Source organism: Mixophyes fleayi, chromosome 3 (genome assembly GCF_038048845.1).
Source record: "Mixophyes fleayi isolate aMixFle1 chromosome 3, aMixFle1.hap1, whole genome shotgun sequence".
In the NCBI taxonomy this organism is placed as follows: Eukaryota; Metazoa; Chordata; class Amphibia; order Anura; family Limnodynastidae; genus Mixophyes; species Mixophyes fleayi.
In genome coordinates, this window is record NC_134404.1 from 64,160,583 (window position 1) to 64,176,852 (window position 16,270).

At 40.2% G+C, this 16,270-nt stretch overlaps 1 protein-coding gene across 1 annotated transcript in view; it reads right to left on the minus strand.

The window, feature by feature from the left end:
* Positions 1-16,270, minus strand: part of LOC142143611 (serotransferrin-B-like) — a 33,901-nt gene that overhangs the window by 3,267 nt on the left and 14,364 nt on the right. The window contains exons 8-15 of the mRNA XM_075201586.1: positions 13,968-14,121; positions 12,595-12,743; positions 8,787-8,880; positions 6,399-6,434; positions 5,466-5,624; positions 3,026-3,176; positions 1,445-1,509; positions 721-905 (exon numbers count right to left, since the gene is read on the minus strand). Coding sequence (XP_075057687.1) covers positions 721-905; positions 1,445-1,509; positions 3,026-3,176; positions 5,466-5,624; positions 6,399-6,434; positions 8,787-8,880; positions 12,595-12,743; positions 13,968-14,121 — 993 coding nt within the window. The remainder of the gene's footprint in view (positions 1-720; positions 906-1,444; positions 1,510-3,025; positions 3,177-5,465; positions 5,625-6,398; positions 6,435-8,786; positions 8,881-12,594; positions 12,744-13,967; positions 14,122-16,270) is intronic.

A 16,270-nucleotide genomic window follows, 5' to 3' on the forward strand; every position in this document is an offset into this window, starting at 1 on the left:
AAATACACAGGGGCTAGATTTACTAAGCTGCGGGTTTGAAAAAGTGGGGATGTTGCCTATAGCAACCAATCAGATTCTAGCTTTCATTCATTTAGTACTTTCTACAAAATGACAGCTAGAATCTGATTGGTTGCTATAGGCAACATCCCCATTTTTTCAAACCCGCAGCTTAGCAAATCTAGCCCTAAGGCTTTTCTTATTCCTGTATTATAGAATTTTGGTTTTATTATAGTCAGTAATATTGATTTTCCTTAAATTACAGATGAAAAAAAACTGCATTATAGAAAAGAGAATAAAAAATGGATAAAAATATTTTCAACTAGCTTTTGATGATCACATAACACCAAATTATTTTTTCTTTGCTTGCAGTTTTTGTTTGTATTACCATGACAATTTATTATTATTATAACATGTCATATCTTTGGCTATATATATATATAATTGATGAGTGTGCAGTTAAAACGGATAAGGGAGTACTGTCATTAAAATTTATTAGTAGTATTATATCACATTTGTGCCAATACCATCGTTTTCTGCAAGATTAAATAGCTTAACAAATGGGCCATAAATTAGATATATTTTCCATCCTATGTCATCTTTTATATAACTTCAGATTTGTAGTGTTTTTCCAACTGTCAGTACAAAGATGAAGCATTACACTTTGTGTATAGCTTGTGGATGACGATAGGCTCTTAGCAGTTTATTTAGCATTGATCTTACCTCTTGCTCTTTAAGAATGTTTACAACAGCTTGCCTCTTCTCTGGAGTACAGGCAACTGCGTGAGCTGGGACCTCTGCAAGGTTGCATTCTTTATATGCATTGACGGGTCTGCGAGAGCCATCTTTACACAATAATTCAAAGTCGTCTAATGTTGAACCTTTCGCCCAAGCAGGAGAATCTGCACCTAGAGGAAGGATACCCATACAATTATTCTTTTACTTTCTGTGACACTTGTTACATCTCTTTATTAGTCTCTACATAATTCCACAGTTGTGATCTCTGATCTACCAAGGGTCTGTGCATTAATTCCACTATTATTGCCACTCCTCCCATTCATATCTCCTAAATGTCTCCTGAACTGTACCTACAGTGTGGAATCCACACTCCCATCCTATACAACCAGCCTTTACCCTTGCAAGTTTTGAAGGTGCCCAGAAAAACACATCTTCATTGGGACATATCAATTTCCCAAAGCTCACTGTTATCAGTTCTCTTAAGAGTTTCTTAGGAGTCTCCACCACATATATTCTATACTCTGTTAACAACATTTAACACTACTCTTACAGTTTCATGCCCTTGTTAAATCATCCACCATTGGATCAATTAGTGCTGAAAATAGGGGAGTCTTATTGGAGTCTCAAGTGACTCCTCAAATGCTCCCCTAGTTAGAACAAGAACAGAAAATGAACACCATTGGCCACTTTCAAAAAAATTCTTACATACCTTTTATGTTCTCAAATAGAGTTGTTTCCTTCATAAAAGCGATATCTCCTTTCTCTATTAAACACCTGAAACAGTACAAGAGATGTAATTTTACTTATTCTTCATAATATAGAAATAAAGATGATACCTTCCTCTATGACCGTACCATGCATATAACTTTATATAGATTCAATGTACTGTATGCAGTATCTAAAGAAAGTCTCTAACACAATGATCACATTGTGTATGCAGTGCCCTACACATTAAATAGCGGAATACTTGGAATGAAAGAAGATGTAATGACATAGAATACTGCTCGGTGAGGTCAATGTATTAGAGTAGGTCAATGTATTAGAGTAGAGCGCAATAAGTTCAGCCATACACGTAAACATGTGAACATACAGGACTCAGCATGTGGAGGGATGTTTAATGTATAGGGGTTTAGTACTCGTGATGGAAGGGCATGTATTTCATAGGTCAATGAAGTAGAGGTATATTATAGTGAATGTATATAAGTATATGTATTTATTATCAATAGATAATAATTCCTGAAGGTTAAGATAATAAATTAAGTAGCCACTGGATTTATGGGCCTTTTTAAGTCCTGAGCCATGCAGAAACTGCTTTTTCGGCATGATTTAGGCCAGGCCTGTCCAACCTGTGGCCCTCCAGATGTTGTGAAACTACAAGTCTCAGCATGCCCTTCCAGCTATCAACAGGTTGTCTACTGGCAAAGCATGCTGGGGCTTGTAGTTTCACAACACCTGGATGGCCGCAGGTTGGACAGGCCTGATTTAGGCATTGTAAAGTAACACACCACTCCCACTCTCCAGCCCCAACCTCCTTTCCGGTAGCCTCATTTTACCTCATGCTTCCCACTCTGCACCCAAATCCATGTGCACAGAGTGACATCTAAATACTTTCCACCCCACCACTTCTCATTTTCACTAAAACAACTGCTCTCTCCTATGGTTATATTGTCCTGCCCTTATCAAGCTGCCTCTTTCTACAATAATACACTCACCTCAGTCATAAACAATCCGTTTCCAGCCCTTAGTTTTAATTTCTGCATTTGTTTTGTCTACTTGTGTATGTAGCTGTTTTATGTTTGTCATGTTTTCCACACTGTTCAGCAGTGCAGAACACTGTGTCGCCTTACAAATCAATGATAATAATGACACTTTATATATTTATTACATATTTTATTCTCATCCCACTGTATTTGGCATAATACGGTATATATTTTTATATACTGTCACAATTATGTGAAACGCTTTTTTTTAGAAACATTAGAAGTAATATATGCAGTCATATTCCATAAATAAAGCTGTCTTAACGTCCTACTAAAGCCCAGACAAGGCACAGTTTCTGAGTTTTTAAACTCTAAAACATAAACTTTCCATATTTATAATATTAAATACTCTTACAAGGCAGTCTACTCAACATAATTCTCAACCTTAAGTTTTTTAGTTGGGCAGGCACGGGTCCTTATGTTGACCAAGTAGGCTGTATTATTGTATTACTCAAGCAGAGTGAATTTGCAGGGGATGGCCCAACTCTATGGTATTCAACCAACAATGTCAACACCCTGTGTTCCATTACCTTAAAGATCCTTCGTAACCATAATACAACTCTTTATTATTTGCAGAGCATTTTGTGCTGTCCAATGATTTCTGCGGGTCACCGACACACAGTTTGCAGAGGTTAGAATTGATGTCAGCTCCGGGAGCACAGCTCTCTTTGAAGAATTGTGCTGCCAAAGTAGATAAAAATGACTAAGTACATTTATATTTCATTTGCTATTCATGTCTGTTCATGGACAAGGTATTAAGTGCTAATGTAAGTATACAACCCCATACTATATCACCTATAACTACTTTTTACAATATATCACTTGTTTACCTTAACAACATCGTCATCATCATTTATTTATAAAGTGTCACTAATTCCGCAGCACTGTACAGAGAACACATTCACATCAGTCCCTGCCCCAATAGAGCTTACAGTATAAATTCCCTAACATACACACGCACAGACACAGAGACTAGGGTCAATTTGGTAGCGGTCAATTAACCTACCAGTATGCTTGTTGGATTGTGGGAGGAAACTGAAGAACTCCGGAGGAAACCCACACAAACACGGGGAGAACATGCAAACTCCACACAGATAAGGCCATGGTTGGGAATCAAACTCATGACCCAAGTACTGTGAATCAGAAGTGCTAACCACTAAGCCACCGTACTGCCCCCTATTCTTACAGTTTCATAGCCTCGTTATGTCCTGCACCAATATCTGCTGGAGTTTTATAAGATGTTTGAAATCATTAAATATTATAACGAGAGAATAAAGTGTAATAACATTGATGGGAATATAGGTGCACTTGGGTAAATCATGGTGTGAGGCAGAACAAACAATGTTTTTCTCACTGCAAGTCAGTTTGTATACTGAATCTATAATGTCACATTTATGTGACTACTTACAAGTGTTATTTTACCAAAACATTTCCTTGGGAAGCAGGGAAATAGTACATTGAACATTTACATTTTCCCATATATCAGTACCTTAAATATTCATCACGATTTATCTACAATACTGTGGATTATTCTTTCAATCATAAATTCTGGTTCCAGTTTTGCCTTATGTATAGTGCACACTACTGAAGGATCGTTTGAATGGGTTAACCCAGATGAACTTGTGTAACAGTGGGACAGTCGAATAAATATCCGAGACTTGCTATATATGTCATTGAATGTAAATGCAATCTGTAACTTTTCTTAATCATTACAGGTTGTCACTTGTTCTGTTGAAGCATTCTGTATTTCTTATTGAGCACACTCCATTCTTACCCACTATCAGCATCATTATCAACATTTATTTATATAGCACCAGCAAATTCCGCAGCGCTTCACAATTGGGAACAAACATTAATAAAACAATACTGGGTAAAACATACAGACGGAGAGGTAAGAGGGCCCTGCTTGCAAGCTTACAATCTATGGGACAATGGGAGATTGAAACACAAGGCATGTACTACATCATATTGCACACTGGACCAGCTAGAATGCAAAGGTAAAAGTATTGAGTGGGCTGTGTAATCATTCAGACAGCAATGTTGGTCAAAGCGTTGTTGTCTTGTGTTAGCTGTGTAGAGGGTGGTAATAGGGTAACCTAGGGAGATTAAGATTGTGGTTGAGGAATATCATAAGCTTGCCTGAAGGGGTGGGTTTTCAGAGAACGCTTGAAGGTTTGAAGACTAGAGGAAAGTCTTACTGTGATACTATGTTCTTTCATATAGAAATCAGACATACCATGATGCATATTACAAGCCATTTAAAACAAAAATTGTGATTGCCATTAAAAAATGTATTGGATCTTAATGTACAGTACAGCCTATTTTAAAAAAAGGTCATCAATGTGGCTTCTAAGAAAGCATGCCAATTTCTTATTTTATAATAAGGCATTAGAAAAATAGTATTATAAAGACTTTGGTGTTTTTATTCCCCTACAGCTCCATTTTGCAGCTTTCCCTGGTGATGGCTTCCCCATGCCCTTGCCTATGTAACAAGTATTGCTGCAGTACTTGTATTCCTGTGATACCCACTATAACAGACCAAAACATTTGTTCGTCTAATAAAGCATTTTCAATATTTTTCTTACATTTTGATAATAAGTAAGATCTATTTTTAAACTGTATTTTATTTAATGTTAACAAGAAAAAACTATCTATCTATCTTTAAGATTGTGGTGATAAGTGCACCACAATAAGCTGCAATGAAAAACAGACTCCTCACCGCAATCAGGGACATTTAGCCGCAAAGATATTCAGCAACACTGTACGATAAGGGAGTGTAGCAAACATTCAATGACAACAATTCAGTAACATAATTTAAGACAAGAGGTATGAGGGCATGACAGCTTTAAGTAAAGTACACATATTTGGAAGCCTTGCACTTGAGAAAACTAGACAAATACGTTTATGATCATTTTCTTGGATTAACTTCTCTATCTATGTAGACAAATGCAGTGTTGTCAGAAAACTCACCCATATCACAAATGCCAGTTTTATTATTAATTAAACCAACAGGGATGTTCCAGCCAGCGGTGCGCCCTACACCCGTGTGACATGACTTCTTGCCTTGTAGATTGTTCCATGTGATGCCTTTGTTGCTTTTCTTTGCAACGGCAATAGTAAAGTATGAGCCTGTATTAAAATCACAAGAGGGAGAATTATATTGTACAGTCTGTTATATAGTACATATTACATCATTATGAAAATACTAAAATGTACAAATCTTATGTCAAGTATAATATCATATCACAAAATATTCAATAAGAAGAAATACAACGTGGTTCCCTAATAAGACAATAAGACTATGGTGCCTTAACGCAAACTGGATTATAATTTCCTATAAGTTAATAGCTAGACTCTATGATCAGAAGAGTTACGAGATATTTCTGGACCCCAAAGTAGGACTATAACAAGTATAGTATCTGAGGCAAGGCTAAAATGTGGGGACCCCATACCTCTAGGCTTTAATAAGAAATATCTATATTTTTATTAATGATAAAAATATTAAGACATTTATTGTGATGCGCACTGTGTATACTATATATACTATATTATATTGTATGTATATATACATATATTTTATATTATACCAACATATGACTGAATCCCTCCTTCTACCGTCTATTTCCTCCAACCTCACACGTTCTGTCCCCCTCCTCTTGTAACATAATATAGCTATAAAGTAAGCTGGTATTAAGCTGTTATTATTGGAATCCTACATCATTTAAATGTTATTCCATTTCAATTACTAAGCAAATTTTAACATAGGGAATAATTATAAATGACTATATATGCCACATCACAAAATGCCAGTACTTGTTAGTGACACTGATGATAATTATATGCAAGAATTCAATTCCATGTATCAAGCATACATAACAGGCAACTATATAGACTACATGTTACCTGGTGCACTTGATCCTCTCTTTCTGCACTCTTCAGCTGTCAAAAATGGAGAAGAAACAGAAAGAGCTTAATGATAATGTTACTTCACTGAAGGGACTCTAAATATAATATTACCGCAATTATAACACATACTAGACAACAGTGTAGAACCCATACTTACCAACTTTACAATGTTGGTATCCGGGAGCCTGCGGGGGAGGTGGGCGTCATGGGGGGCGGGCCTCCAAAATCGGCGTCATTTTGGACCCGCCCCCGTGATGTCATGACGCAAAATGCGTCATTTGACAGCGGGGGGCGGGGCCAAACGCCGCGATTCACCAGGAATCACGGCGTTTGTGACCTAATTAAGTGAGCAGATCCGGGATTTTGCCACACTCGCCCGGGAGTCCGGGAGACTCTCCTTCAAAATGCGGGAGTCTCCCGGACATTCCGGGAGAGTTGGCAAGTATGGTAGAACCACATGTGGACACCTATTGTAAAAAAACAACTGTATAGAATTAATTATTTGTCAGCATTTGGTAAAACAAATGATGATAATGATCACAAGGATATGTAAGTGTTCATGTGAAGGTATCTTTAGAGCTGCCCAAGTGATTCCATTGACCTTGCTAATTACACAGATGAGGGAATCCTGACAATGGATTATTCAGGGGCAAACGCAGGATTTGTAGAGGGGGGTTTCCACACCACGCCACCAGTGGGCGTGACCAGCATGCATGGGGGCATGGCTATAATATTAGACAGTGCTTGGCTGCTCTCCAACTCTTCCTATTCCTATAATATACATGGGCAATGCTACATGCACTACTGTTAGGTGCACGCAGCTCTCCCTTTTCAAGCAGAGCCGTGTGAAGTGGGGGCAGGGTCCAGCCACCTGAATTATACAGTGCCCCAGGCTTGGAGAGGGTTTCCAGGCACTAGGAACCCCCCCCCCCTCGGTTTGCCTATGTTAGTGCTATACAAGACACTAGCAAATACCCTGGGGACAGTGTCACCAAATCTTACCTTCTGTTAACTATTTGCATATGTTTACACAAAACCCAGGCACTTTTTTTTTACCCCAGATACATAACTACTTTCCTTCACTTGTCTTCTCTCTGTAAGGTTCAGTTATGCAGTTTTAAAACTCTAACTCTGAAACACAAATTACATTTTGCAAAGCCGAAGCCTTTTTTTTTGTGCAATATTTCTCCCATGTACATGGATAAACACATGGATTAGCTTGCGCATCAAGATGCTGGTAATAGTTGGGAGTCCAAAAATCTGCCTTGTGTGTTGATAACAGAACAGATAAGCAGACATACGTGTTTGTATAGTTAATCTTCTTGTTTACCTTGTGTGCATAGGTCACAAGATGTCTGCTACCCAAAGTAAGGCTAGGTACACACTGGAGGTTTTTCATCTGATTATCGGGCCAATCACCCGATAAACGACAGCACGGTCACATATCGCATTAGTGTGTATACACTAAAGTGCAGATTGTTGTTTCATTTGGTTGGTTGTACTTTTTAGCAATCTTGCTCCAATCACCTTCAAATCCTGCATTGTGTATGCACTCACGATCATGATTTCCATAGAGTTTGCAGGGTCATGATCTTTTCAGCTGATGCCGGCAATGAACATGTCCTGGTAACTAAGTGTAGATAGTGCTGTAGATGGAATAATTTGATCGTTCGTTCTGAGACTGAATATTTAGTTTCAGAGTCACAGAAGCCAAAGTAATTCGTAAGGACATATGGATAGTTATAGCAAAGTGGTTTTAGTCAGTTTGAGAGCATGAATGAATGACTATTGTGTTGTCATTCTCTAAACATCTATAGGACCAGATGAAGAGCACAGATCTGAAGGTAAATCGTATGCAGTGTGTAAGCAAGAATCGCCCGACCGGTCGGACCTGCAGTCGTAAGTACAATCATTGCAGAAAACAGATTGGTCGGAAAATTCTCCATTGTGTACCTAGCTTGCACACTGCAGAAAATTACTGCAAATGCGATATCTGTAAAGTTTTTCCAATGACTGAAAGTCCCGATGTGCATGAAGATATATGTGTACACACTTACACAGTTTACCTTCCTATCTGTCCTCCTAATCTCTCATAATCATCTGATGAAAAGATTGTGAGTGCATACAAACTTCTATATTTGCCCAACATCGTTCAATCATTAATAGTGATTTTTGGTCAATTTTTAAGATCACATCAAATGATACGATGTGCTTTGAAATAAGGTTTACCTTCTGTGGTTCGATTTTTCTGGTCTGATATTTTTTTCAGATACTTTTGTAGGTGTTTAAACATTCCCAGTTCATTAAACAAATGCATATCTAATCAAGCTGTGATCATTAATTCTCACAGGTCTGGTGTCTGCTCACAAGAGAACAATGTCTTACCGTCATAAATCTCTCCCATTGCTGGGACTAGTCCGCACTCTCCTGCTGTATAAAGGTATCCTCCATCAAGTGTGACTACATCAGCTTCACTTTTCTGCAGAAACAAAAGGCCACAAAGTCACGTCTCTACATGTGAAATAATTGGCCAAACAGAATAAATAATTTTATAATCTTTAGCCCTCTGAAAGATAAATTTTATTTTGAAACATATTTTAATGGTTTGAATCAATAGTTTAAATAAATTAAGTTAACCAATTCAGCCACTTGAACTAGTTTTCAAGTACTGCCATATGACAGATTTTAGAACATTAGACACAAAGAAATATAGATATGGATATAGATATAGATAATGGAGCAAAACGAAAGTCAATTTTATTAATTTTTTATATATTTTCTTCCCAATCATGGTTATGACACATGAGCTCACGCATAATGGGTTTCCTGTTAATATGGAAACATCTAGTGCAATCATCAGCCATACACAGGGTTTTTAGTGAATCGGAAGAATTTATAGAGATTCTTTTTTCAGGGACCAATTAACAGAAAGTCTAATTGATTATTAATTGTCCTGGTTGGCCCCTTTATTAAAAGTGCACAGAGCGGAGATGTACTCACTAGACACTATGACCCAAACATAGATAAATCTGCACACTTCCATTTCCTGGTCTATATTCTGCATTGCACGCATCTTAAGATAAGTGCAATCTTCCCATCCCCCAAGGTTACTCTCACCAGGCGTAATCTTGACACAGTAAATCCTACCAGTTTCTCCTCCTCCCTGGGCTCGCTCCTCTCCCCAATCATCACTCTTTCTTGCCCCGATAAGGCTGTCTCCTTCTACAATCACACTCTTACCGCTGCACTTGACTCTGTCGCCCCGGCTGTCACCGTCAAGCTTCTCCCACCTCCGCCCCTCTCTATTTCTGTTAATAACACTACCCTCATTTGATTCCTCCCTCTCATTCAAGCCTCACATTCTGTCCCTCTCAAAATCCTGCTACTTCCACCTTCGGAATATATCTAAGATACGTCCCTTTCTCACCACGGAAGCCACGAAAACCCTTGTTCACTTGCTTGTTATCTCTCGCCTTGACTACTGTAACCTCTTTCTCTCTGGCCTACCTGATTCTCGCCTTGACCCTCTTAAGTCTCTCCTCAATGCTGCTGCCCACCTCATTTTTCTCTCCCGCCGCTCTGTATCTGCAGTCTCCCTCCAACAGTCACTACATTGGCTCCCCATACCCTACAGAATTAAATTTAAACTCCTCACCCTCACCTTTAAAGCTCTTAGTCAATCTTCCTCTCCCTACATCTCCAATCTCATCTCTACCTACACTCCTACCCACCCCCTACGATCTGCCTTTGACCGCCTCCTCACTACTACACTGATCACCTCCACTCACTTTCGTCTTTAGGACTTTGCCCGGGCTGCTTCCCTGCTGTGGAACGATTTTCCACATTCCATCAGGTTAGCATCTACTCTCAAAGGCTTCAAGTGTGCCCTTAAGACTCATTTCTTTATTCAAGTCTATCAGTCCTCCTCCTAACTTCCTTGTCCTGGCTCTCTCCCCTAGTTAGTACCACCCTATTTGTGTATCCCTCTTCCCTTTAGGATGTAAGCTCTCATGAGCAGGGCCCTCTTTCCTTGTGTGTTCCTTCTACTGTTTCTTCATCCTTTGTACCTCTTGGCCTGCTTCTCTAGCCCTGTTTTCCCTGTCTTTTTAAGCTTTGGCCTTCTTCTCGCTGATTCCTACCATCCCTTTCACTATCTTTCCCAGATATAATCTGATTTGCTTTACCCTGTCACCTGTGTTTGTATACATTTTTGTATCATGTTGTGTGTTGGTTCTGTTTTCTGTATATTTAATGTACGTCGCTGCGGACCCTTTGTGGCGCCTTATAAGTCAAAGATAATAATAATAATAATCTTAAATCTGTTGTATAGAGGTACCCGGGGCAAAGATGGAACAGTCATCATCATCTCAAACTTGCACCTGGTTGGCAGAACGTATTTAAAGATACGTGGAAGTCAAAATAAAAAGCATCTCAAAGGGACGTGTTTTACTAGCATCTGCAGCCCCTTACTACACTGCACTTGCCTGTTAATACCCCTGATCCACCTCTCCAACCACAAGGGGGCAGAAGTGCAATATACATTCTGGTATAAATAAGGATGCAAGCTATGGACATGCACAGTGCAACAATTTTGTACCATGATGCATCTTAGTGTCGTGCACACAAGGTCGGACTGGCCCGCCGGTGGACCGGACTATCCACCGGTAGGCCCCGACCCTGAATCGCTCCCCTCTTCGTTGGTGGGAGGAGCTAGAAACTTTAATAGTAAAAAAAACCAAAAAAAAAACCTCACATGACCGCAGCGCCGGCTCCGTTCGCACTGAATGCCGGACGTGATGTCATCACGCCCGACGTTCAGTGAGGAGCGCCAGCAAGACAGAGGAGAAGAAAAGGAAGAAGCAGATAGAAAAGGTAAGTGATAGGGGAGCATGGAGCAGAAATAGGAGTATGGAACAGAGAAGGGGTAGCATGGAACAGAAATAGGAGTATGGAACAGAAATAGGAGTATGGAACAGAGAAGGGGGAACATGGAACAGAGAAGGGGGAGCATGGAACAGAAATAGGAGTATGGAACAGAGAAGGGGGAACATGGAACAGAGAAGGGGGAACATGGAACAGAAATAGGAGTATGGAACAGAGAAGGGGGAACTTGGAACAGAGAAGGGGGAGCATGGCAGAGTGAAGGGGGAGCATGGCAGAGTGAAGGGGGAGCACAGACAGTATGGCAGTGTGTGAAGGGGAGCCAGGAGAAGGGGGGAGCAAAAGCAGCATGGAGGGTGCAGTGTGATTATAAGGAGGCACATCATGGTGATGAAGGGGCGCAGTAATGTGTGTGTGATGGCACAACGGGCTTGTGGCAATGTAATGTGTGTGTGGTAGGTGGTGGCTAAATAATGGGTGCTATTTTCTGTCTGTTGGGAGGGAAATAGGTTTATTAAATGGGAATACTATTACTTTTATGTTGTGGCTGGAGAAAGTCCTAAGTATTAAATGTGGGTCCTATTGATTTAACGCCGGGGCTGGTTGGAATTTTCTAAATGTACCCATTATTTTTTCCAAAAAGGACCCCTCAACATTCCAGGATCCAGACAAGCCGCAGCTAAAGAAACCAGCAGCCACAGGTGGTGACAAGAACAGGTAGGACAGTCTGTCAAATGTTCTGAGTCTAGTGCAGGCTTGGCTAACCTGTGGCACTCCAGGTTTTGTGAAACTACAAGTCCCAGCATACCCTTCCAGCAATAGGCTGCTATATATTGGTAAAGCATGCTGAGGCTTGTAGTTTCACAACACCTGGAGTGCCACAGGTTAGTCAAGCCTGGTCTAGTGGGATAATTCCGATTTTTGGTGACTGTTCTGCCCAATCAAAGGTGCAGATCAAGACTGTACTCTTTATACACACTGCATTCTTTATATACTACACTATTGTGCTAGCTGTCCTTTGTGGGCTGACCACTCCCCCTCTAGTGTCTGGTCTCGCCTCTTTGATGGTTGGCCACACCCCCTCTGGTGGGCCCCTAGCGTTGCTGTCCCCTGGTGTGCCCTTCATGCCCCAGTCCGACACTGCCCGCACATACACTTATGTGCAACTCTTAGGCAGCAAGGTATAGCAGCATGCTCTCTATTCCAGCATTCATCCTATGTCATGCTAAGTCATGGCATCCTTGTATATTCATATATTAACAGATTGATCTATTTTTTTTACCTTAATAAAACAAAAATATGTCTCACTCACCACAATCTTGGCAATACATTCTTCAGCAAGCCCAGCTTCAACACATTCAATGGCTCCTTTACTAGAAATGCTCCACGTATCACACTTATTTTTCTCCTCTCTGCTTTGTGTACACCAGCGAATCTTTTCATCAGATGGCTTTTCTAACTCTGCATCAAATATTAGGCAAAGTATATGTAAAACTTGTGCTCAGACAATGCTATACACACGTTTCAAGGTAAAAAAATATTTTTTACAGAGCAATTTAAGGTGTGTACTTTTCACATAAACAAAAAATATTGTCTGGGGTGTTGGAGAAAAATACACAGCATTTACTAATCATAAAGAGCTCTCCCATTCCCCCATTCACTAATCATTGTGTTTTACAGGCTTTTTTATTCAGGACAATTATAATGTTTACATAACATTTACATTATTTGCACGCATGCTGTATTATATGTATATGTTGTCAGTATTTGTTTTACAAATGTCCAAAGTAAAGGCCCCACCCAACTCCCATGGTAATCCTGAAGTTAACACCTGGGGATATTTTTAGTGGAGATGTTGCCTATAGCAACCAATCAGATTATAGCTGTCATTTTGTAGAATGTACTAAATAAATGACAGCTAGAATCTGATTGGTTGCTATAGACAAGATCTCCACATTTTCAAACCCGCAGTTTAGTAAATATACCCTCTGAACTCACCTCGTCATTTTACATTTACATCTCCTTGTATAGTAAGTATGTGTTACCCGAAAGTGTACCTCTACACACAATGGAGGCAGACATTCTGTGGGCCCAACTGATATTCATAGGAAGGAAGCCTGTGAATTCACTAGTACCTAATTACATGATTGGGTTTGAGTAAGTCACTTTGTGCCTCAGTGATGTCGATAGCTCACAGTGACTTGATATACACATTGTTATGGGAAACTTCAGTGTGTCTAGGTGACAAGCTTAAAAAGGATATTATACTGAAATACTTTTATAATTAGCCAGGTAATATACAGTGGTATATGTCACACTAGGAAAACCGAGATGAACCATCCACAAGGAAACAAGAATTTCTTTATTGAAACTTAATTAAAATTATTTCTTTGAGAAGCCTTAGGATGACATTGTCAAAATCAAACATAATCATTGTGCTCCGGTAACTGTGTAAAAACATAACTGTAACCTAGACCAATGAATCCAATGTTTGTATTCGTTTTCTAAATTGTACTAGATTACTGACAACATCTGATTACAGCATCTTTTTGCGCATTCTGTACGTGCTATACCAGTTTTCACATATGTCTCAACAACTACGCTGAACATGCTTACGTGAAATTATAACCTACTTGTATATAGAGGAAAGGGTATATTTGCATTTCAAATCAAAGCTGCTCATACCATTATGCAGTGCTTTATAGGCATTTGCAAAACTTGCTCCCAAATACATGAAGGCATCCATTTTAGCTGGAAGGACACGTAAACCCGTTGCAGAGTCTTTGAAGAGCAGATCTTTACCATGAGTGGAACTGAACAGTTTACACTCTGGTTTACTCTAAAAGCAACAGAACATAGACACTGCAAATGTTACACAATAATAAAACACACATATTTATATAATATAATTTATATATTACTAGAAGTATTTATTATATGCAAACATGTATTTTTTATCAACTTAAATATATTTAAATGATTTGTCCACTGTTAGCAAAATCCATACTTGCCCTAATTTTGAATACCCGGAGGGGGAGTAAAAGGGGCAAATACATCATCATGTCCTGCCCACTGTTGCACGATTATGCAAATTGCCTCATCAAGCAGCATAGGCGAGACCTGATGATGCAAATCATCTCATCAAGAAAAACGGGATTGGGGAGGGTGGCCTATTCTCCCAGGAGTCTGACGGGACTCCCTGAAATCCAGCTGCTCCTTCTCTGTTCCTTGCTCCACTCCTGACTCATCCTCACCCCCCTTTGCCCTTCGCGTAGGGGTCCTTCAGGGCTCTGTTCTTTGCCCTCTACTCTTTTTACTGTACACTACCTCCCTGAGTGATCTCTTCTCTTCCTTTTGTCTCCAGTATCACCTTTACACCGATCACATCCAACTCTACATCTCTTCTATTGACCCCTGCTCTTGTGTATCTCACTGCCTTTCCACTATCAACTCTTGGATGTTCTCACGTGGATGTTCTCTTAAAATCAACATTGCCAAAGCTGAACTCATTATTTTCCCTCCTTCAAAATCTTCACCCCACCTTGATCTCTTTATCTGTTAACAACACCACCGTCTCTTCTGTTCCTCAACTCCGCTGCCTTGGCATCAGTGTCGTAACTAGACATTTCAGTGCCCTGGGCGAGACAGGGCACCGGCGCCCCCCATCGAAGTGGGAGTGACATTTGCCAAGTGGGTGTGGCCATGTCACAAAAGTTGTGGTCATAGGCGTGAAGTGGTAAGCTGCCAAAACCAGAAATGCACTAGCAGGATTGTTTCACAATAATCAGGACAGTTAGCAGATATGCAGCTGTGTTTAGAGTGGTTTAAGAGAGGAAAACATTAACACATCATTAGGTGTTAGTGGGTTTTATCAAGTGATAGGAAGGTGAGATGAATTATGGAAATTACAGTTACAATTTGAACTGAACTGGATTTTTATGCATAATAAAAAATAATCCTCCCTTTTTGGGTGGTCCATAGCTCCGATCAGTGGGCCAGCCAGCTATCCCGTTATCCCATCATGGTATAACAAGACCTCCACTGCTTTTTTTTAAGTACATAGAACCAATCACCAACAAAAGAACCGTTAAATACCTTCAAACAAAGGTTGTCCCTGCATATACCTTTCTACAGTCCTAATAGGCAAAAACATGTAAAATAAGAGGACGCACATAAAGAACATATCTGGTTTTGAAACACTGCTCCTGTAGTCTCGCCACGTGATCAGGTAGTAAAATTCCGAAGCGCGCTCTCGACCCAGACGTTCTGCACTGGAAGCGCATAACAGTTGTCTCCTAGCAACCATAGGACACGCCGCTCGTTGTTCTGACACAACAGTGCAGAGATCGCAGTGACTAGTCAGACTGCAAGAAATCTACAGAGCTGCGAATATGTCGGTCTAAACAAACTAAGAAAAAGGAGTCTGTGAACCGAATGAGCTCAGTGCTTGGGCAAACACCAAGAGAGTGAGTGATACTAAGAGGGGCAAGGATTGATGATAGGGGCGGCGGCGGGCAGGGATGCAATACAAGTCATCAAATGTACTATATGCCACAGATAGGAAGGTAGCGGGTGGCTGCTGCGCCCCCTTGGGCTTGCGCCCTGGGCGACGGCACCGCCCGCACCACCCTAGTTACGGCTCTGCTTGGCATCACCCTCGACTCCTCCCTCTCATCTGCCCCCTACATTCAATCTCTTGCCCAATCCTGTTGCTTCCACCTACGTAACATAGCCCGCATCTGGCCATTCCTATCTCAGGATGCCACCAAAAACATTATCCATGCACTCATCATTTCCCATCTTAATTATTGTAACCAACTCCTCACTGGAAGTGAGTCCTACTAAAAGCTACTTTTATCACGATACAGCTGTTAAATTTGAAAGACAGTTCTCCCAATCCCTTCCTCTCCCAGCTATTATACACTAACTGTAATAGCGCTAAGACTATTAATCAGCAGTATAATGCTGCAGATGGACAAGAAGGTCGG